Genomic DNA, 22,554 nt, shown 5'->3' with positions numbered 1-22,554 from the left:
TATAAAGCTGACAGCCAACGCCATCTTCTCCAGTTTTTCTTGCCCCAGATGTCAGGAGTCCCAAAATGAAAAAGGTCCCATAACCTTTGCAAATACACCTCAGAAGAATGGTTAAAAATGGAACTAGACAAAAGTAAAAATAAGAGGGGACAGGAGGGAGGGAAATCCAGACTGCAACAGTGAAGACACTCGAACATCTACATTTATGGTAGGTGTACACAACTGTACTATGTTCATCGTGTTTCACTGTTGCAGTCATGACTGTAGGGTAGAATCCCAAAGCTGAAAGAAAGGGTGGTAGTCATAAAGAAGAAGGGGCGGCTAAAAGGCCCTGCAAGACTGCAGAGGCAAAGCCTGCCCTAGACTTAGAGTAGAGAAGTAAATTGTAGTGCTTAGAAAAAGTATGCACTGAACTCCAAGTTGCAGCTTCCAAAATATCTTTGGTAGGAACTCCCCTGAAGAAGGCCGCAGAAGTGGCAGCAGCTCTGGTGGAATGAGTCCGTATACTCCCTGGGATTTGCTTTCCATGGTGTGAATAACAAAATCTGATTCCATGGGCAATCCATTTAGAAATGGCTTGTTTTGAAATGGCTTTACCTTGGGAACTTGAAGCATAAGAAACAAACAATTGTTCTGATTTTCTGATGTCCTTGGTTCTATCCAGGTAAAAACGTAGTTGTCTGTGTACATCCAAGGAATGTAAGATCCTTTCCCCTTTATTTTGAGGAGTGGGGAAAAAGGTTGGCAAGTGGATAGTTTGATTTAAAGCCACTTTGGAAACCACCTTAGGCATGAAGGTAGGGCTAGTCCTCAAAGATACCCTGTCTTGATGAAAAATAATATAAGGTTCCACAGCCATAAGAGCTTGTAACTCTGAAACCCTTCTGGCAGAGGTAAGGGCTAACAAGATAGCTGTTTTCCAAGATAAAAACTTGAAGTCAGAAGAGGCAGCAGGCTCAAAAGGAGGCAAGGTTAGTTTTTCCAAAACATAGTTGAGATCCCAAGCAGGAATGGGAGGAGATCTAGGAGGTCTTAAGTTCTTAGCTCCTCTGAGAAACTGTCTCATGAGCTGGTGGGAAAAGATGGGAGGGTCTGTATTATAATGAGCAGAAATAGCAGAGGCATGAATCTTAATGGAAGAGAAAGAGAGACCCTTATGTAAGAGATCTGTCATGTAAAGTAAAATTAAGGTAATGTTAGGAAGAAGAGGATCAGAATCCTGAGCCTGCATCCAGGAACAAAATCTTTTCCATTTTCCAGCATAAGATTTTCTAGTGCTAGGACGTCTGGCTTCTAAAATGACATCCATAACCTGCTTGGGTAGGAAAGAAGAAATCAAAGGCCCTGGATTAACCAGGCCGCCAGGCTGAGAGTTCTGACATGAGAGTGTAGAACCTGACCCTGATGTTGGGACAGAAGGTTCGGAGACTGAGGTAAAACCCAAGGGGGCTCCAGACATAGGTTCTTTAGAGTTGGATACCAAAACTGCCGAGGCCAATTTGGAGCCAGCAAGATAATCATCTTGGGCTTGTCCTGTTTTATCTTCAATAAGACCCGTGGAATAAGAGGAAGAGGTGGAAAGGCATAACCCGAGAGGTTCCTCCAACTGAATGACAGGGCATCCACTTTCCAAGCTTCTCTGTGGAAAGTCCTGGTGCAAAAATTCTGTAGTTGATGATTGAGATGGGATGCAAAGAGGTCTATGTGAGGACATCCCCAGACTGCTGTTATCATCCTGAATATTTTGGTGTCCAGCATCCACTCGTGTGGATCCGAAAGCTTTCTGCTCAGACTGTCTGCCAGGAAGTTTTGTTTCCCTGGTAGAAACTGAGCTTGAAGATCCAGATTGCAAGCTAGAGCTGTGTTCCATAGATCCATGGCTAGTCTGCAAAGGGGGTAAGAATGAGATCCCCCCTGCTTGTTTATGTACCACATAACTGTGGTGTTGTCTGTCCGTATTAGTAGTTGTCCTGGTTGTAAAAGATTCCTGAAGGCCAATAGAGCTTTCTGAATGGCTAACATTTCCTTTAAATTGATATGCAGGTGCTTCTGATCCTTTGTCCAAAGGCCCTGCAGACAGTTGCCCTGAAAATGGGCTCCCCAAGCATAATCCGAGGCATCTGTGGGTTAGAATCTGAGTGGCAGGAGGCAGACGGAAGGGTTTCCCTTTGTTTAGAGCACATGCCCTGGACCACCAAAGAAATTCCTTTTGAAGGCAAGGAAGGACGGAGATCAGTATGTCTAAACTGTGGCAATGCTGAGACCATACACTTTTTAGGTACCACTGTATTTTCCTCATGTGTAGTCTTGCATATGGTACGAGAAGGATGCAGGAGGCCATGTAACCCAAAGCCTGCAGGAATTTCCTTGCAGATAGTTGAGTTACAGTTGCCAAGGTTTTGAAAGTTGAAGCCAGCTGTAATTGTTTTTCGGATGTCAGAAATGCCATCTGGGTTGTGGTGTTTAGAAGAGCACCCAGAAAAGTTATCTGTTGTGACGGTGTCAAATTTGACTTTTTTATGTTTACAGAGAATCCCAGGAACTTGAGGAGGTTCTGTACAAATTCTAGATGCTGGAGTAAGACATCCTTGCTGTCTGCCTGAATTAGACAATCATCCAGATAAGGGTAAATTTGAATTCCCTTGAGTCTGCAGTAAGTTACTACTGGAGCCAGGCATTTGGTGAAGACCCTGGGCGCAGTAAACAATCCAAAGGGCAGCGCAGAGAATTGAAAGTGCCTCAATCCGGCCTTGAACCTGAGGTATTTTCTGCGATCCTGCCTGATGGGAATGTGTAAATATGCCTCCTTTAAATCCAAAGTTACCATCCATGCATCTTTGGACAGCATTGGAAGTAGCTGCTGTAGAGTAAGCATCTTGAATTTTGGAATCTCTAGAAAGGTGTTCAAGACCGACAGGTCCAGAATGGGTCTCCATGAGTTTTGCTTCCTGGGGACTAGAAAGAGCCTTGAGTAAAAACCTTTTCCCATCTCTGAAAGTGGAACCAGTTCTATGGCATTCATAGCCAAAAGAGCTTCCACTTGGTTTAAGGCCTCCGTCCATTGATGTTTTGGAAGGTCTGGCCATCCGCTTGGCCTTGGCAAGGTATGAAAATGGAATTTGTAACCTCTTAAAATCACATCCAAAACCCACTTGTCTTGGATTATTTGAGTCCAATTTTGATAAAAAAGAGAGAGTTTTCCTCCGAGAGGGGCTTCCAGGCAAGAAGTTCCTGTAGCCCAACAGAGGGAGTCATTGAGTTTGTTTTCTTTGAGTTTGTGACCTGTCCTCTCCTCCCCTAGGGGTGGAAGCAGTCCACTGTCTTGGTCTATAAGAAGCTTGTGTTTGAGGCCTTCCTCTGGAGTGTCTATATCTACCCTCTAAGGCCTGTCTGAAGTGGGAAAGGACCAATTTTTCGAAGGCCAATTCCTGCTAAATCTAGGTGGCTGTACTTGTAAGAAATCTTTAACTGTTTGCATGGACTTCGCCTTATCCTCCATCTTTTTAATCACCTTTTCAGCTTTTGATCCAAACAAAACATTATGCTGAACAGGAGCATCCAATAATTTAGCCTTTACTTGTTCAGGCAAATTTTGTTCCTTTAGCCATGCATGCCTTCTAATGACTGTGCCGGAGGCAGCAGCCCTACAAGAAGCCTCCAAGGCATCAAATCCACAGTGTAAACCATGCTTCCCAACTTGTTCAGTGGCATGCAATAAGTCATGTAATTCCTTATCATCTGCACAGGCAGAAATGGAAGTAAGCTTTTGTTTTAAAACAGACAAGAGAAATTGCTGGTATTTCAGCATATGAAACTGACAGTTTAAAGCCCTAATGGACAAAGTAGCAGAAGTGTACACTTGTTTGCCCCATCTTTCTAAGGATCGAGAATCCTTTTCAGTAGGAATGGGATTTTTGGCAGAAGCGGCCTTAACTCCCTTAGGACCCTGAGAAATGGTTTCAGGGTCAGCAGAAGGGTTCTTGTATAAAAACTGGTGGGAATCAGGAACCCTGTAATATCTATCAGGCTTAACAGGAGCAGGAGGAAAAGAGTCAGGGGTTAAGTTAGCCTCCAAAAAGGCATCATCCACAATATCCAAAACAGGAGGAATAGCCAGGGGTCTATGTTGGGGAAGAAGAAGAAAATCCCTCAGTCTTTTCTTAGATTCTGAATACTCCTGTCCTTCCCAGTGGAAATGTTCCCTCATTTCATGCAAAGTTTCCCCAAAAGAGAAATCCTCAGGGGGAGAAGCTGAAGGAATGGATTCCTCAGCATCAGAATCCTCATAAGGAGGGAAAGAATATTCCTGGTCAGAAGAAGAAACTGAGGAAACAGAAGCCTGATCAGAGGAATCATAATAAACATCCTGCCTTGGCCTTTTATCTGGAGGGGGATGTGAAACCCTAATCATAGTAAGTAAATCCTCCGCCATCTTGAGTAACTGTTTCTGTGACTTGGGAGCAGGTTCAGAAGAGGCCTGAGTTGCAGTCTTTGATTTAGAAGGAGTCTTTGCCTTTGTATTTGTCTTTGCCTTTATTAGAAGCTGAGTAGGCCTGAAAACCCCTTCGGAAGCCGGTACCTGCACAGCGGCTCCGGACCCATCCGAAGGAGCATTGTCCGAAGGTCCTGCAATAGAAATATTTAAAGGCCTGGTTGGCTCCTCATGAGAGTCCGTTTCGGCCATCGGTTCTGAAATGGCCGACGACAGGGGCTGCAAAAGCGCCTCACTGACGACGGCCGAACCTGAAGCTGGCTCCACTTGTGCGCTATCATCAGATTTGGACCTCGGAGGCCTGTCTTTATCCTTGTGACGTTTGTGAACTCCAGTAGCCGGAACCGTATCCGACAACATTTTGTAGTTAAAGCACCTACCGAAGTAATGAAAAGCAAAATCGTACCTTCACTTAATAGTACGTTGATTGAATCTAGCACAAAACTGATAACTAGCTACTTCGTGGTCAGGGCCCAAGCAAGGAATACAGTAAGAATGAAAATCCTTATGAGGTATTTGCTTCCCACATGAAATACAATTATTAACTTTTTCTGACATCGGAGTGGAGCAAGAAAAAAGTTTCCCCAACGGGGTACTTAGCTTTGAGTGGAGGAGAAAACTTTAGACCGAAGTTTATCAGAAAAAATCGTCAGGAGTCAGCCAACCGGCACTTGCGAACTGCTATCACCGCACGGCAAGAAAGACTGGAGAAGATGGCGTCGGCTGTCAGCTTTATACTCCTGGCGCTCTGACGTCAGGGAGCATGGATGAACGGCCGACGCCGGACCCAGACTTTGGGATTCTGGCCAACCGAGGGCTGCCTACCAGCAGGGGAGAACCCTACAGTCATGACTGCAACAGTGAAACACGATGAACATCTACCAATTGGACGAATTCTGCATAAGGACTCCCCACAGACAAGTTTGGAAAGTGGATGCCCTGTCCTTCACCTGGGAAAGCCTCCCAGTTTATGCCTTTTCTCCTCTGCCTCTCCTCTCAAAAGTTCTAATAAAGATCAAATAGGACAAACCAAGGACAATACTCATTGCTCCAGACTAGACACGCCAACACTGGTACCCCCTCTTGCGCAGTATGTCACTGCTGGAACCATGGCACCTGCCTCAGACCCCTTCCCTGCTGTCCCAGCAGGAGGGCCAGATTCTGCACCCCCAGCTTCAAAACCTGAACCTGGCAGCCTGGCTAATTACCTGAGTTCTCCAATACCATCCCTCAGCAAACATGTGCCGGATGTCATACTGGAGGCAAGGAGGCCTAGTACTAGAAAATCCTATGATGAAAAGTGGAAAAGATTCTGTTCCTGGAGCCAGACTCAGGGGATGGGCACAACAGTGCCCAGTTTACTGCATATTCTTCAATACTTAACAGAGATGCTTCACAAGGGCCTTTCCTTCTCTTCTGTTAAAATTCATGCCTCAGCCATTTCAGCACATTATAATACTAAGCCCCTCCTCTTCTCTCACCCCCTGCAGAAACAATTTCTCAGAGGGGCCAAAAATTTAAGACCACCCAGGAGAGACCCTACTCCAACCTGGGACCTTAACTTTGTATTGGAAAAGCTGACTCTACCTCCTTTTTCTTGGAAAACAGCCTTCCTTCTAGCCATCACTTCAGCAAGAAGAGTGTCTGAATTACAGGCCCTCATGGCAGTGGAGCCCTTCATCATTTTTCATGCGAACAGAGTGTCCCTCAGGACCAATCCTTCCTTTATGCCCAGGGTGGTATCCAGTGTGGCCCTTAATCAGTCCATTTATTTGCCAACCTTCTTTTCTAATCCACAGAACAAAGGAGAACAGATACTGCACTCCTTGGACGTGCACAGACAATTTAGATTTTATTTGGACAGGACTAAGCCTCTCAGGAAATTTGAACAACTGCTAGTTGCCTTTGCTGCAGGAGCAGAGGGGAAGGCCATGTCAAAACAAACCATTTCTAAGTGGATAGGCCATTGTATTCATTTCTGCTATAAGCACCATGGAAAACCTACCCCACAGGGGATAAGATCCCATTCCACCACGGCTGCATCCACTTCTACAGCCTTTCTCAGAGGTGTTCCTACCAGGGACATCCTAGAAGCTGCTACCTGGAGTTCTGTACATACCTTCACCAAGCATTACCACTTGCCATTTTTTTCTAAATCCAGAGCTGGTTTTGCCACTGCAGTCTTGCAGGGCCTAATAGCTGGTCCTAATGCTCTCTAATTGCCTCCTCCCTTCCTTAGCTTTGGAAATCTACCCAAATGTGATGACTGCAACAGTGAAACACGAAGAACATAGTACAGTTGTGTACACTTACCATAAATGTAGATGTTCGAGTGTATTCACTGTTGCAGTCCTGGTTACCCTCCCTCCAGTCCCCTGACTTCTATTGACTATACCTCTCTTCTTATTTACTTTATTTAAGCTTTCTGGTGTATTTGCTTTTTGTTGGAGGTGTAGCCTTGTATACAATTGCTTCCCATTATGGGGGCACCTGACATCTGGGGCAAGAAAAACTGATGTAATGGCATTGGCTGCATGCTTTATACCCCTGACTACCTGACGTCATGGAAGATGAGACAGCAAGTGACACAGGACCCAAGACATTGATAATCAGGCCGACTGAGAGCTACCTGCAACCAGATAACCCAAATGTAATGACTGCAACAGTGAATACACTTGAACATCTACTTTTATGGTAAGTGTACACAACTGTACTTTTTTAACTATGTGGCTTGATTAGCAAGAAATACTAATAAACAAAATGTCTGTTTATGTATACAAAGTCACTGTGGTCTGCATTTGCTAACTGTGCAGTGTCCAAGTGTAGAAAAAAGGGGAACTAAACTCCGCATGACGTCTGCTATGTCCTTGCTAAATGCAAACAAAATCACTATTGTGGATGTCATTCAGACAGCCAAGTTTACTGCAATTACTCAGTAACATTTCAACATGTGTATAAACAGTTGCAGCCAATCATTGCTTATCCATATACTACTTCAAATAAACTTGCAAATGTCCTGTGCATTATAGCGAATAAAACCACAACCATCAGGACACAGACTTCACAAATACCCTGGTCTTCATCTGCAAAAGAATGCTTTTTGCTGGCGATGCATTCCCAAGGAGTCATAAACTGATATACACAAAAGTTTTATTTGTTGCTTGCATGATTACTTCCATGTACTGTTGAATGTGGCATGATGTCATCCTTCCAATCCAGCACATTTCAATCTCAAACATGTGAACAAATGTTCCTAGGCTAAGACTTGGAAAAAACATTCCTTTTGCAAATCTTATATTTCAGAAAGTTCCAGCATACTATGTGTTTTTCACCTGACAGCCCACCTGAAAATGTAAAACTAGCTTGGTCTCCACACCTGTTTCAAATTTAATAACTATGTTAAACTGTGCAGCCAAATCAAGACTGTTGTATCTACAGAGCATTATCACAGTTCTGCTTGTCTTAATAACAGACATTAAAAATGCATTCAATTATGTCATGCCGATTTCTCTATTGCAATAATATGTCCATCAATTATTTAAGACATTTGTTATTTAAATAATTGACCTTAATAAGTATGTATTTTAGAATTAAAAGACCTAAAGGGAGGAATATTTGTAGAGGAAATGTGTTTCCAAATCCCATCATTCCTTACAAAAGTAATTTTATAATACATTTGAGTGGTCAGAGTTGTATGTTCCATGACAGATGAAAGTTGGTACAGCTAGTTTATCAAAGATTGCATTGTGGGCTTATTACTGCTTACAGTTCTGTAACCTCAGAGACTGAATTTTTTATAACAACTATAGTCATATTACTTGTGTGTCTCTGCTTCAGATAGCAGAAAGGACAGAAGGCCTTTATTTATGATAGCAAAATTTCCAAGATGGCAGATTGTTTGATCTAGAAATAATAATGTGAGTTGTCATTTGATGTTTTAATTCAGCTATTCTAGTAGCACTTAATGCATCTTTTATATAAGACTCTACGTTTCAGATCACCTATAAGTAATGTCTAATTGTGATTTGCACAGTAGAGCTGAAGCGTTCGTTTCCTGATTTCTTTAGTAATTGCATATACTTACAATATGCACTCTGAAACTTGTCTTACGTGCATATTCAGTGTTTCAGCAATGCCAAATGTGTCATCATATACTGTATTACTAAACATGCACTGTGACTACATCACAGATTTGTTGTTTTAGATAAACCTTATCTAAGACAAATTACCCAAAATGTTAAGAATATTTGATGTTAAAAATTAAAATGTTTCTAATTTCTTAGAAAAAAATTATAAATATCCAATTAAAATTAAGTGACATCTTTGTAATAATTAGAACATCTTCAGATAACATAAGGCCAAAGGTTCAGACTGCTAGTTAAGTGTTCCTTCAAATTGTCAGACTGTTCTGAAACGATACTTCAGTGTTTGCAAATAAGAAAACAATTGCTGTGGGTCATTAGAAAAATAAAATGCCATCTGCTTTTCTTATAATGCCAGAGTGCTGCTTCATAATGCTGTCATCTCCATGACACAATATGAAAAGTGCAGAAGCAGTGAAGATACTATACAAAACAATTAAATGCGTGTCAGCTTAGGTAGAAGAGGTGCTCCCCTTCAATGCTTGTGTAAGGAAAAGAAATGTTTCATTGATGGTGGACAGTTGGATGAACACTCAAACTATACATTACCTGCTGGAGAATGTCCCTCATTCTAAAAGGTAAAATGCACAGCAATGCATGGTTCAACTGATTTTAACTATGTCCTTTTCTGTGTGAGTCACACATTGTGCTGTTTTATAAACCTAACAAAAGACAATTACAAATCCATACGTGGGCAAAGTATTTTTAAAATTCGTAATACTTACATGAAGTGATAAATACATTGGCCTTCCATCAAACAAAGGATTGAAATTCTTATACGCTACAGCTGTACCATCTATCCATTTGCCAATACCTGAAGATATGGAAATCTTCAGCCCAATCCACTGCTTTTTAAAATCTTGAATGGTTTGTGTGATAAAATCTATGGAACAGGACAGAAATGTTAGTCTTACTATGTAAAGATACAGTTTTGTAATATTTATCACAAAAGAAGTTTACCACGAATGGCACTCTCAGTACTCACATAACTAGAGCTAGAATGAGGCCTTTTAAAAGATTTTTACTTTGTGTCCTTGTAAATGATTCAAAATATTCAGAGGGTTCGCAAATTGCAGTACCTTCTGCTGTAAGAAATAAAAAAGATCCCTCAAGGATGTGGATAAGGGTCTTTCCACAAGTGAGTTCTAGTTATGTCACTTGTTTTTCATCATTACATTTCAAAGAGGTCTCTGCTGCAACCTGGCTACTTGAGATCATTAAACATTAGAAGTTAAACTGAGTATCATGGAGCAGAGATACTGATCTTTCAGAACATCTTATCTTAACACCTTCCATCTATGCTCTAAGCCAAGTATCGCTTTGCATCTCTCTTACACGTACGCATCTACTTTCAGAACTATCTAGAAAAATGGTAGTACATTTATGTGACATTCTTCCTGGTATTTGGACAGAATGACATGAATTTTTGGTAAAGTGATGGGATGCAATAAAATTACTATATCCATATCTCGGGCCTCTTACAAATGGATCCTTCCTTTTATCTCAAATAAGTGGTTTCTGGAATAGTAATACGCATGCAAATAAAAACAACAAGAGTAATGGCATTGTACCAGACCACACAGAACAGAAGAGAACATCATCTGTAGAACTGCTCTCTTTACACTATCTTAAAAATGACACAATGTCAACAGAGAGGGAGTCCCCTCAGCAGACATTGTGAAGGAAAAATCAGCTCACCTACTGATAGATTCAGCAGCTCACCCAGCCAAAGGGCAGCACCACCAGTAGTACAAAGCAAACACATTGAGAAGCTTTTCCCTTTCAGTAGAACAATTCCCTACTCTATTGCAAAACTGGAGTCACAATATAACTGGCTTAGGCTTAAAAGAAGATACAACAGTCTCACACTGCTAGTGCCTGCTTTTCTGAAATTCTGTACTCTGATGCAGCCACTACAATAAAGATGGTGCTGTGGACAGATACGTTAGTTGACAGCCATAATTTAGTCATAAAGTGTGAGATTTAAGATGGAGAACAAATTGGTTGGTCTTCTGCTCCCTGTGTCATTGTATTTCTTCTGGCATTATTGTGTTTGTTTCCATTCCGCCTTTAGACCCAGCACTTGTTCCTGAATGCAACAGCAACAATAGTGGCAATCTTGTTGTTAGTCTTCTGTCTAAGATTAATAGTTTCATGGGGTGTAGCAGTGTGTGGCATTACTCCAGAAGTTCTGGACAGCAGTCTTGCTATTTATCCAGGGCACTTTTTTTTCATTTTTTCATGACATTTCAACAGTTTGAATTGACTACTCTACTTGCCTAGAAGTATTGTGGGCTTCAAGTGCAGTGGCAGGATTCCCATTCTGCCATGAAACTGTGAAACTCTCAGTCCGTAAACTGGGGCCTATTCTCTAAATTATGATAATCTGGAATGTCTTGACATGCAAGGAGTCCCTGTAGAGCCATTATCACAGTGCTTGATGATGTCTCCTTCAGCTTAACCATTTAGGGTACTTCAGATGAGATATTACATTTGTCTGAAATGAAAGCTGCTGCTAGTATTTCTGACAATGATCAGTCTGGAAACTCATGCTGTATCCTCTCCTGCTTTGTAGAACTGTGAAAGGCAAACAGCAATCCAGTGACGTGATCTTAACATATTCTTTATTTTTGTACACATAACTATCCATAGCATCACATCTCTATTGTCTGTTCTTTATATTTCATAATAAAGAGGTGGACTCTGCAGATACACTGCCATTGGGCTTTACAGTAAAGCAGGTATTATTATTAACTCTGTTTTCTATCTGAGCATATCTGGCAGAAAAAAATAAGTTGTCTTACCATAACATTCCATCCGTGTTGTTCATCTTCTTTCATTCATCACTGATGTGTTTGGTTCCAAGCCCTCAGAACCGAGTCGGCCTATTAGCAAGTTCGCGCCAGCCAAAAAAACTCTAGAGCTAAGTCTCTACCCAGAATGCCCTTTTCCCTGTTATCTCAGATCGAGTTTGCTAAGAAAGGAAGTACAGCCGAGGCCACTTCTACGCAAGTTCCCTAGTGCACCAGTTAGACCCAAGGCATCCCCCAGGAGCCTTTGGAGGGGGAAGGAGTGTGGGAAGGGATGAATGAAAGAAGATGAACAACACAGATGGAACATTATGGTAAGACATAACTTCTTTATTTGATGTTGTTCATCTTTTTTCCATTCATCACTGATGGGACAGAATCCCAAGATACCTTGAGGTCCATGGGTGGCCCTTATGGAAGAACATTCCTGAGTACCACTGAGCAAAAGACAGCTCTCCCCCTGGAGACCAGGTCCAATATGTAATGATGATAAAGGTATGAGGCTTAGCCCAAGTAGCTGCTGCACAGATGTCATCCATGGATGCCCTGGAATGGAATGCTATAGAAGTTGCCATAGATCTAGTGGAGTGGGCTTTAACTTTTGGCATGGATTCATTATGGAGGGAATAGGTGACACGAATGTAGTCCCTTAGCCATCTTGATAATGTAACCTTGGAAACGGCTTCTCCCATTTTGGGTCCTGAAAAGGAGATGAAAAGCTGTTCAGATTTACAGATAGGTTTGATCCTGTCTAGGTAAAATCTTAACTGTCTATGTACGTCTAAGGTGTGAAGGCAATACTCTCATCTATTGGCAAAATTCAGAAAAAACACTGGTAGATCAATGGACTGGTTAATAGAGAATTCAGAAACAACTTTGGGAAGAAAGGATGGGTTCATCTGAAGTGACACTCTGTCTTTATGAAAAAACAGATAGGGCCTCTTGATACACAATGCCTGCAGCTCCAAAACTCTTCTGGCAGAGGTAATGACTACCAGGAACAAAGATTTCCAAGACAAAAACTTTAGGTCACACTTAGCAGCAGGCTCAAGGGGCTTTTGAGTAAAAGACTGGAGGACTAAAGTGAGGTTCCATGGTTCTACGGGCTGTCTGAAAGGAGGCCTGAGATGAGAGGTCCTTTTGAGGAAAGCCTTGCAGAGGCGTAAAGAGATAATAGGGTTGCCATCTATACCATTGTGGAAGTTGGAAATTGCCACTAGATGCACTCGTACTGTAGATGCAGAGGCTCCATTATCAAAAAACTTAGCCAAATACTGAAGCACTGCAGTAACTGGAGCCAAATACGGGTCTAGCATGTTATCCTTGGACCAAATGGAACACCTTTTCCATTTATCCTGATATAGTCTTCTGGTGGATGGTTTATGAGAGGCCAGAATGATGTCTTGAACAGGTGACGAGAGATTAGCCTGCCAAGAAACCAAGCTGTCAGCTTCAGAGTGGACAGGTTTGGGTGACTCAACCCTTGGGGTGAGTGATCAGATCTGGTAGAGGGTCCAGAATCCACGGCAGGTATACTAGGTGAGGCCGAAGAAACGGGAACCAAACTTGTCATGACCAGAATGAGGATCACCTTGCATCTCAACCAAAGAGCTTTCTTTAGAAATTGTGGGATCAGAAGAATGGGAGGATAGGCATAGAGAAGTCCCGTGGGTCAATTGTGGATCAGAGCATCCCTCGGTGACTCCCCCTCTGGGGGAAGTAGGGCGAAGTAGCTGCTGCACTTGGTGTTTGACGGGGAGGTAAAAAGATTGCAGCAAGGCTGGCCCCAGTGGCTGAAGATTGCAGACACCACCTTGGGGTTGACGGACCACTTGTAGGGCATGAGAATGCATCTGCTCAGTTTGTCCGCAATCACGCTTGAGCACCCCAGGATATGCGTTCCTATCAGAAAGCGGTTGGAAGCTATCGCCCACTGCCAAATTCTCATGGCTTCTTGACATAGGGGATAGGACTTGGTTCCTCCTTGCTTGTTGATGTACCAGACCACTGACATATTGTCTGACTGAATTGCAATTGTCCTGGAGGGGAGAGCCAACTGGAATGCCTGCAATGCTAACAGCATGGGTCTCAGTTCTAGAACACTGATATGTAGGTGGACCATGTGCCTTTGACAGTCTTTCCCTGGAAATGCCCCCCCCCCCCCACCAGAGCAGGGAAGCATCCGTGGTCACAATGGCTGTGGGCTGGGAGGGTTGAAAGGGGCGGCTCCAAAGATCTATGTCTGGCCTCATCCACCAAAGTAGGTCCTGCTTGCAGGAGTTGGTTATTCGAATCTTGTAATCCAGGGGATGACAGTTTGGGAACAATTGACACAGAAGGACCCATTTCAGAACTCGCATATGTAGCTTTGCTAGAGGCACCATTGGAATTGATGCAGCCATAGAACCTAGGGCTTGGAGAACTTCTCTTGTAGAGGCTGATGTTTGAGAAATAATCACTCGGATATGAAGCCTCAATCAATGGAGTCTGTGAAGAGGGAGTGATACCAGACAGGATCTGAGTACTGAACAGTACTCCAATGAACTCTATTTGTTGTGCAGGGATAAGATTTGATTTCTCCCAATTTATCGTTAGTCCCACAAATTTGCCACAGAGAGAGTATGTTAACGGATCTACCTGACAAGGTCGACAACTAAAAACACGGACAATGAGATAACCAATGCCAGAAAGCCAACAGTTCAAATAGCCAACAAGTGTAAACCTCGACAGCCAAAACACCGACAATCAAAACATCGACAAATCAATGCAAAGTATGCTGCAAACATTAGTGTGATAAACGAAGCATGTAGAATTATGAATGAAACTCCACTGGCAGGCATGGAAGACTGGACTGTAGCACACGGTATTTCCAACAGTACTTGCACGTTATACTAAACCCCTTTACCACGTGAAATAAATCAACAGATTTGAAGTGCTAACAACGGTGAACCCAATAGCCAATTATATGTACACACAAGAAGTGTGTAACGTACTACTATGCAGGAACTTGCTGTTACATTCTCAAAAGCCTTGCTATAGCTTTAACAAAACATAAGGGTGTGTACTGCTCCCTACTGTGTAATACAGTTTGAAACTGCTGGTGTCTAGCAATTAACTTCCTCTTCTTTGGAGAAGGTGCGCAGCCTGTAGACATCCATATCCTGAGCCCGTCCACATGGTTTTGTTCCCTACCAACGTGTGTAACAGGTATCGCAGATTAGTTCCCCTGTCTCCTACGAGACATTTCAGCCTTCTATGCCACGCCTCCACTGTGTTCTGAGTCCGTGGTAAACACAACTCATTTAAATCACTCACATTCCAAAAAGATATCAGAAAGAGTGGCGGAAACCTCATTGTAGCACTGGTTCTAGTATTAACGTGTCTCCTCTTTGCAAAAATATACCAATCATAAAAATATTTTAGGATTTCCTTGCCTTCTGTGGGGAAGGTAGCTCGTAGTTCACTGAATGTTACTTGGACTTTGTCTTCCTTTAAAAATGTTAATGCAACTAGTGACTTTACAGCTAGTTGGAATTCCTGGGAATTGCTGTACACAGAAGCCAGACCTAATGACTGTACTTTACGCCAGATATTCTGGCCAAAGTGAAATAAATAACCCTTTGACCACGCACCAGGAATGTTTAGTCTGATACTTTTGAGTGCAGTTATTTCAAAATCACAGAGAACAAATCTGAGTTGCACGTCAAATCTATTATCTCTAAGCAAGAAGAATATGCTATGCCACAGATAACTGTATGCCTTCAGTGACCTTTTTGACATGAGCGCATATAGGAGGGGTATAGATTTAGTGTGTGTGCCATACTTAACCAATGTGTGAATGCTATACAATTGTCGAATAGTCACACCCTTTGTAAAGAATGTACCATCCGTGAGCCAGATGGTGGCACGGCTTAAGTCATGCAAATCATTTACTGTGGTAAACACTACAACAGTGGTTTCAGTAGCGGGATCTGACATCGCTTTACTTATGAAATTACCAGATTTCAGAGGGAACTTCGTGAAGTCTATGTTTAATAGTTTCAACTCATCTCTTGTACTTAATCCACACTTTTGATGTCTGATATGGTTCACCTGCTGTAATAGAGCCCATCTATGTGGAACAGAGTGCATCGTGTGTAGGGAGGTTGATGCTAGTGCATCTTCAACTATTAGACACAGTGTGTCTCTACTTAAGTTGGCTCTACTTTTCAAGTCACTACAGACTATGTAGCTCTGTAGTTCACCAGGATCTGCAGCATGGTTGTGGGCTACTGATTTGTCAAGTTTATCACCATCTGGCATTAACGTGGTTACAGCTCTGCCTCTACAAGCCTCAGTGCTTTTATATTGGCATCCCCAGTATCTCTTGCTGTGTCAGGTCCTTTCTAAATGGTAGAGGTAAGAGTCTATTACTAGGATGTCCTTCCTGTTTTGCGATTTCACTGTTTTATACATGTCTCCTAGCACTCCTGGAGCTAGTTCTTCAGAATCTGCCATGTTATCTTCGGTGCATAGCACACTCATGACTAGCTGAGGTTAACTTTTCAGGTGTCAGGGTGGTTACTATTGGAAGTTACAACTAATTAGTTATTAGCACCTCCTAGTAAGTATGTTAATGTGTGTGGATGCTGCTACGATGCTTCTATTACTTCTATATTGACTGTAAATGGGATTATATGCCTGTTTTGTGTTCTGTCGGCATTATGGTATGTCGGGATTTTCAATTTTCGGGCTTCTGCATTTTCGGTGTTGTAGTGTCGGTAATTTTGTTGTCGGTGTTGTGCGGTTTCGACCTTCTCAGGTAGATCCGTTGTAGTGCAGTTACCAGAAGATGCTTGGTGGGGGCAGTAAGGAGCCAGTCGTCCAGATATGGAAACACCTGGAATCATTTTAGTCTCAAGTGAGCTGTTACTACTGCCATGCATTTCGTGAACACTCTGGGGCTGTAGAGAGACCGAACGACAGGGCACGGAATTGGTAATGACTGGCTCCTAGCTGGAAGTGAAGCAGACTCCTGGAGCATTTGTCCATCTTGATGTCGTAATACGCATCCCGGAGATCTATAGAGCACATCCAATCACCTTCTCTTAAAAAGGGAAGGATGGACTGAACCGTGACTATCCGGAATTTGGTCTGCGTGACAGACGTGTTTAAGTTGCTGAGATCCAAAATGGGTCTTCAGTCCCCTGTCTTTTTTGGCACCAAAAAGAATCTTGAGTAAAATCCGGATCCGCACTGGTCTGGTGGGACTGGTTGGATGACTCTTTTTTGAGACAGCTTTATAATCTCTGAAGCTGCTTCTTCACTTTGACTGAGTGGAACGTCAGGAAGTTTTCTTGGAAATTTTGGCTGACAAGAAAGGGGAATGGTGTAACCTCTGGGGATAATACTTTGCACTCAACGATCGGTGGTGATAGAGTGCCAGGCAGCTTGGTGCAGAGAGAAACGACCCTCGACCACTCCCAGAGGTAAGCAATCGGGTTGCCCCTCAGGAGCACTGATACGGCTGTCCAGAGAAGGAGTCCCTGCAGCCTTGATTGCGAGGACCCCCTCTGCCTCTATAGGGGTATCTTCCACAATTATTACTCCCTCTGCCTCTGGGAGTATCATCACCATGTGCGGCATGGAAAGGACCCTGAGATTTCTTATGCCACATTTTCCCACTCCTCTGATTCTTGGAGAAGGTACATTGAGGGTTGGAAAACTGTAGGCCTACGGCAGACAGGGCTTTTCCGTCTTGCTCACACCTGGCTAGCGTGTCCTTCACTTTGGAGTCAAAAAGGGATGAAGCTTCGATGGGAGCATTCAGAAAGGAAGACTTAAAGGGGTCCGCGAGATCAGAGAGGCACATCCAGACATGACGCCTCATAACAATGCCCGAACCCACTGCTCAAGCAGCCCCTTCGGTCGTGTGTAACAGTAAACTCATGGACAAGTTGGATATTGATTCCAGGGTTGATAGCTGCAAGGCCACTTTGTCCCTGACCTCATCAGACAACTGTCCTGTGAGTGTCCCAGACAGCTCGGAGATCAAGTCCCTCTGGAGCCTTGTAAAATGTGCCAAATAATTCAGGGAATGTATAGCAAAGGTCCCAGATGCAAAAACACACTTCCCAAGTCTGTCCACCACCTGGGACTCCCTGTTGGGCGGGTGGACAAAGGGACTTTCCTCAGCCAAGTCCTTTTTCGTGGCCACCGCCACTGCCACCATAGCATCAACTGGTAACAATTTGGACCAGTGCGGATTCTCCACAGGAGGGAAAAGAATTTTGTCTTGTCTCTGGGGGATCGCCTCAATGGAATCCGGGTTCTCCCATGTGCTGCACGACGGGTTGGACGAGCTTGTCGGCAGGCGGGTTCACCCAAGAGGTAGAAGACTGGGCATGAAAAGCCTGCAGGAACATGGACTCCTCAGATGAAGGGTTGGAGGGCTTCCCGTCACCTCTCTGCTTTAACATCTCCAGGATGTCTCTGAAGGAGACATCATCAGGAGGTGACCGTGGGGACCCTTCACCATCATCGTAATCAGTGTCTTCCATTAAGGACTCCTCAGGCGAGTCCATGTGCTTCCTCTTGCATGTCTCCTTTTGAGGGGGCTCCTCAGTGGGGGTCTCTGAGGAGAACTTGGAAGAGTGGGTACCCTGAACAGGGGTGTCCAGTGGCTTTTCTGCCCGGTGTGCTGGGGGAGGGTGGTCTGTGACAGCTGTGGCTCAGGGGGTGAAAACTTGGGTTCCAATATCAAAGGACTGCTGCCAGAAGCAAGTGCCCTCTCCTTCACGTGAAAGGAAGACCCGCCCGAAGACGGATGGGAGTTGGAACCAAGAATGACAACCCCGGGACTGGGGTCACACCCTGCTCCGACGGACCCATCCCCACAGGAGGAGCCTCAAGCAGGATCGGTGCGGATGCAGCCATCTGTGCCAAGGAGGAAACCGAGGAGAAAGTTGGCAGCGTATCCCGGGCCAACGCACCCATCTCCCAATCCCCAGATTGAGGAAGGACTGGTTTGGTGGGAACCGAAGAACAAAGGGACAAACTTGGAGCCGGAGTGAGATACACCGTAGGCGCTAAGTTGATGGGTTTCAAGAGGGATGTCGGAGCAGAAGGCTTCGGAACTGAGATGGTCGAAGGAGGAGTGTAAGATGGAGTCCATGGATAGGTTCTCTATTACGAGATCGAAAAGACTATTCTTCGAACATGTAATATTCGAACCCAAAACATCGAAAACACTATATTGCGAACGGCCACGTACGGAAATTTTTTTCTAGGGAAAAAATTCAGTTGGCTGTTCTCGCTGTTTGCCCTTTTCCCCCAACTTTAAGCAATCTCAGGGTTGGTATATTTCGTTAGGGTGTGTGTGGGGGGCACAGACCCCCACATCTGGGGGGCGAAGTCCCCGACTTGATTAGGATTGTGAAGTTTGTGTTGTTTGTTTGCAGCCGTGTGAAGTTTTTCCCTAGGAAAAAATTTGCGGACATGGCCATTCGTGGTTTAGTGTTTTCGATGTTTTGGGTTCGAATATTACGTGTTCAAAGAAAAGACTCTTCAGTCACGTAATACAGACCCCGTGCATAAGGCAGCCCAAGTCCAGCAGGTGGATGGGTTTTAGAAAGTGATGGAATCCCCCTGGCTACCAACAGCTGGTCCACAAGATTCCCCACGTCATGTTCCGAAAGGTTCCTGGTGGATCTAGTGGATACTCCAGACAGAGAGTCAGGACGTTCAAGAAATGGGCTATACACTTGGCCCAGAAACAGGTCTACAGAAAGAGAGTATCGGGTCCATGGTGCAAGGTATGCTGGCACCGAAGTCTCTAGTTTCAAGACTGGAAGCAAAGGGGTCAGATCCAGTGAAGTCGGTACAACGCACGGTGCTGAAGTGGCACTCACAGCCAAAACAGTCGGCTCCTAAATGGAAACTGAAGTCGTAGTCGATGGTGTGCCCAGAGCCGAAGTAGCTACAGGTGCCAAAGTCGAAATAGTCTAAGTAAGATCTATGATCGGTGCCGGAGGCAGGGAGTGTGCCAAAACAGGTGTCGATATCGAAGGTTTTGAGATGGATGGAGCCAAGGAAGGTGGAGTCAAAGAGTCAGATTTATGCTCCGATGATAACTTAGGGACCTTAGATTTCTTGGGTTTGCTGTGATCACCCGATGGTGAAGAAGGAAAGAATGGGATCTTTTTTTGTCCTTAGAAGGAGGGGTTGAAACCTCCATCACAGAAATGGCCTCTGAGAAGGGAGACTTGAGTAACCCCTTCAGAATGAGTTTATTTTTGCACTCATTAAAAGTGCGTTGGCTGAAACTTTGACAAATATCACATGAAGGCTGCACCGAAAGGTAGGCCACTCCCAAACAGTATACAGAGTCATCATGCGAATCACTGTTAGGCAACTTGCCCTTACAAGAAGTACAATGCTTAAAGCCTGAAGTACCTTTCTCATCCGACATCTTGGTAGAAAAGGATACCACAGCTAACTGTATAATCCAACAATAATGAAGTCAACTCCATTCAAAAAAAATCACAAGACAATCACCAATATAACAATACACTGTATGAAGAGAAGAAAAGGAAACTTTTAGTTATGTACTTACCATAACTTCGGATGTATGGGATCCATCTCGCCTACATTCATAACTGATGGGTTCGGAGCCGATCCATCGGCTCCGACACGGCCAACTAGTATACTAGAACGAAGTCTCTTATTGGCTGGGCTACCCTCTATCCCAGGATGCACCACACCTGCTTCCCCAGATCTTGTTTGTTCGCTTTCATACTTACATGCAAACACAGAAAAATACCAGTTACTACAACCAACTAAAGTTCTTCAAGAGAAGATCTCAAATGGACCAACATTTCCTCTAAATCCGAATGGAAGGGGGAAAGGAGGGTGGGTATGAATGAATGTAGGCGAGATGGATCCCATACATCCGAAGTTATGGTAAGTACATAACTAAAAGATGTAATGGGATCCTATTTCGCCTACATTCATAACTGATGGGACAGCGTCCCTAGCACCTAAATCCCGGGTGGCTCATTGGAAAACACTCCTGAGAACTGTGGAACCAAAGGAAGCCCTGCCTCGAGAAACCACATCTATTTTGTAATGAGAAATGAAAGTGTGCGGAGAAGTCCATGTAGCCGCAGCACAAATATCATCTATTGATAATTTGGAGTGGAATGCTACAGAAGTAGCCATTGCCCTGGTAGAATGAGCCCTGACTGGAAAGGGAAGCTCTTTGTCAGCCTGCGAATAAATGAAACAGATGCAATCTTTAATCCATTTGGCTATGGAGGTTTTAGCCACTGGTTGACCCAACCTGTTTACTGCAAAGGACACAAACAGTTGATTTGACTTCCGCGTCTGAGTAGTCCTGTTCAAATAAAACGCAGTTGTCTATGGACATCCAACTGATGAAAGATATATTCTGCGTTATTGGAGAATTTGGGAAAAAATACAGGGAGCTCTAGGGACTGTTGAATGCAGAAAGAAGATGCTACCTTTGGTAAAAAGAGGATTTAATTTAAGGGACACTCTATCTTTGTGAAAAATCAAATAAGGAGGATTAGAACAAAGAGCCTGGAGCTCTGAAACCCGCTTGGCGGTTATGGCCACTAAAAAGCGGTCTTCCAAGACAGGAATTTCATATCACAGGTAGCTGCTGGTTCAAAGGGGCGAGCAGTTAAGGCAGCCAGGACCATATTTAGGTCCCAAGGGGGTACAGGATGAGATATCGGGGGCCTAAGGAGCCATGCTCCTTTAAGGAAAGCCTTGCAAAGCTTGTTTGCCATTAATGAAGGTTCAAAAGAAACATGAAAATTAGAGATGGCCGCTAGCTGAACCTTAATTGTGGAAACTGAAGAGCCCAACTGAAAAAGAGAGGCCAGGAAATTCAAGACCTCCGGTACTGGGGCGGTAAGAGGGTCTATACCTCATCACTGTGCCCAAAGGGCAAACCTCTTCCATTTGCTGGAATACAGTTTGATAGTGGAAGGTTTGTGAGAAGAGGACAAAATGTGGATAACCTCCGGAGAGAGGGAACTGTCCCTGACTAAGGATGGAAGTGGAGTAACCAAGCAGCCAACCTCAAGGACCTGAGAGATGGGTGAGACTGTCCTGACTGATGAGTCAACAGGTCTGGCACCGGGTCCAGAAACCATGGACCTTCCACCGCATACCTCCGAAGGAAGGGGAACCAAACCTGACGAGGCCAGTACGGGGCAATCAAAATCATGTCGCTCTCCAGGTAAATTGCCTTCTGTATCACCCTCGGCAGGAGGGAACCGGAGGAAGGCATAAAGGAGACCGGGGCCAAATGTGGGTTAGAGCGTCCCTGGGAATCTGTCCCTGAGAGGGAGTCAGAGTGAAGAACTCTCTGCACTTCGCATTGCGGAGGCTGGCAAACAAATCGCAGCAAGGGAGACCCCAGTTGGCGAAGATTTTCGCAGCCACTCTTTGGTTGAGGGACCACTCGTGGGGTAACAGGATAGTCCTGCTTAGTCTGTCCGCAATCACATTGGATTTCCCCGGGATGTGCGTTGCCATTAGGAAGCGGTTGGTAGCTACCGCCCAGTGCCAAAGTCTCATGGCTTCTCTGCACAGTGGGTACGACCTGGTCCCGCCTTGCTTGTTTATATACCAAACTACCGACATGTTGTCGGATAGGATAGCAATCAGACCTTGCGGGAGAGCATGATGGAGAGCTTGTAGTACCAGTAGCACCGCTCTCATTTCCAGAATATTGATGTGTAAATGCGCTTCCTGGGGTCGCCATGTGCCTTGGACAGACCTGTCCAGATAATGACCCCCCACCCTACCTGGGAGGCGTCCGTCGTCACAGTGGCAACGGGGGAATGAAGGATAAAAGGTCGCCCCTGGTCGAGATTGGATCGGAGGAGCCACCAACGCAGATCTCGACGGCAACTTTCCGTAATCATAACCAAGTGGTTCAAGGGAAGTTCCTGATAGGACCATTGAACCGAAAGTAGCCATTGCAGCACTCGCATGTGCAGTCTGGCTAAGGGGACTAGGAGAATAGTTGATGCCATCCACCCCAATACCTGCAGAATCAGATTGGCCGGAGCTCTTGATAGGGGGAGGCAGGATCGAA

General features: G+C 44.3%; 1 protein-coding gene across 1 annotated transcript in view; it reads right to left on the bottom strand.

The window, feature by feature from the left end:
- The window catches only part of LY75 (lymphocyte antigen 75), a 3,856,564-nt gene that overhangs the window by 1,007,630 nt on the left and 2,826,380 nt on the right, over positions 1–22,554 (bottom strand). The window contains exon 23 of the mRNA XM_044074746.1: positions 9,360–9,517. Within this exon, the coding sequence (XP_043930681.1) occupies positions 9,360–9,517 (158 nt within the window). The remainder of the gene's footprint in view (positions 1–9,359; positions 9,518–22,554) is intronic.

The sequence above is a fragment of the Protopterus annectens genome, chromosome 6.part0, assembly GCF_019279795.1.
Source record: "Protopterus annectens isolate FY-2018-M chromosome 6.part0, PAN1.0, whole genome shotgun sequence".
Classification (NCBI taxonomy): Eukaryota; Metazoa; Chordata; order Ceratodontiformes; family Protopteridae; genus Protopterus; species Protopterus annectens.
The sequence above is the reverse complement of the archived record's forward strand: the minus strand, read 5'-3'. Positions and strand labels throughout refer to the sequence as shown.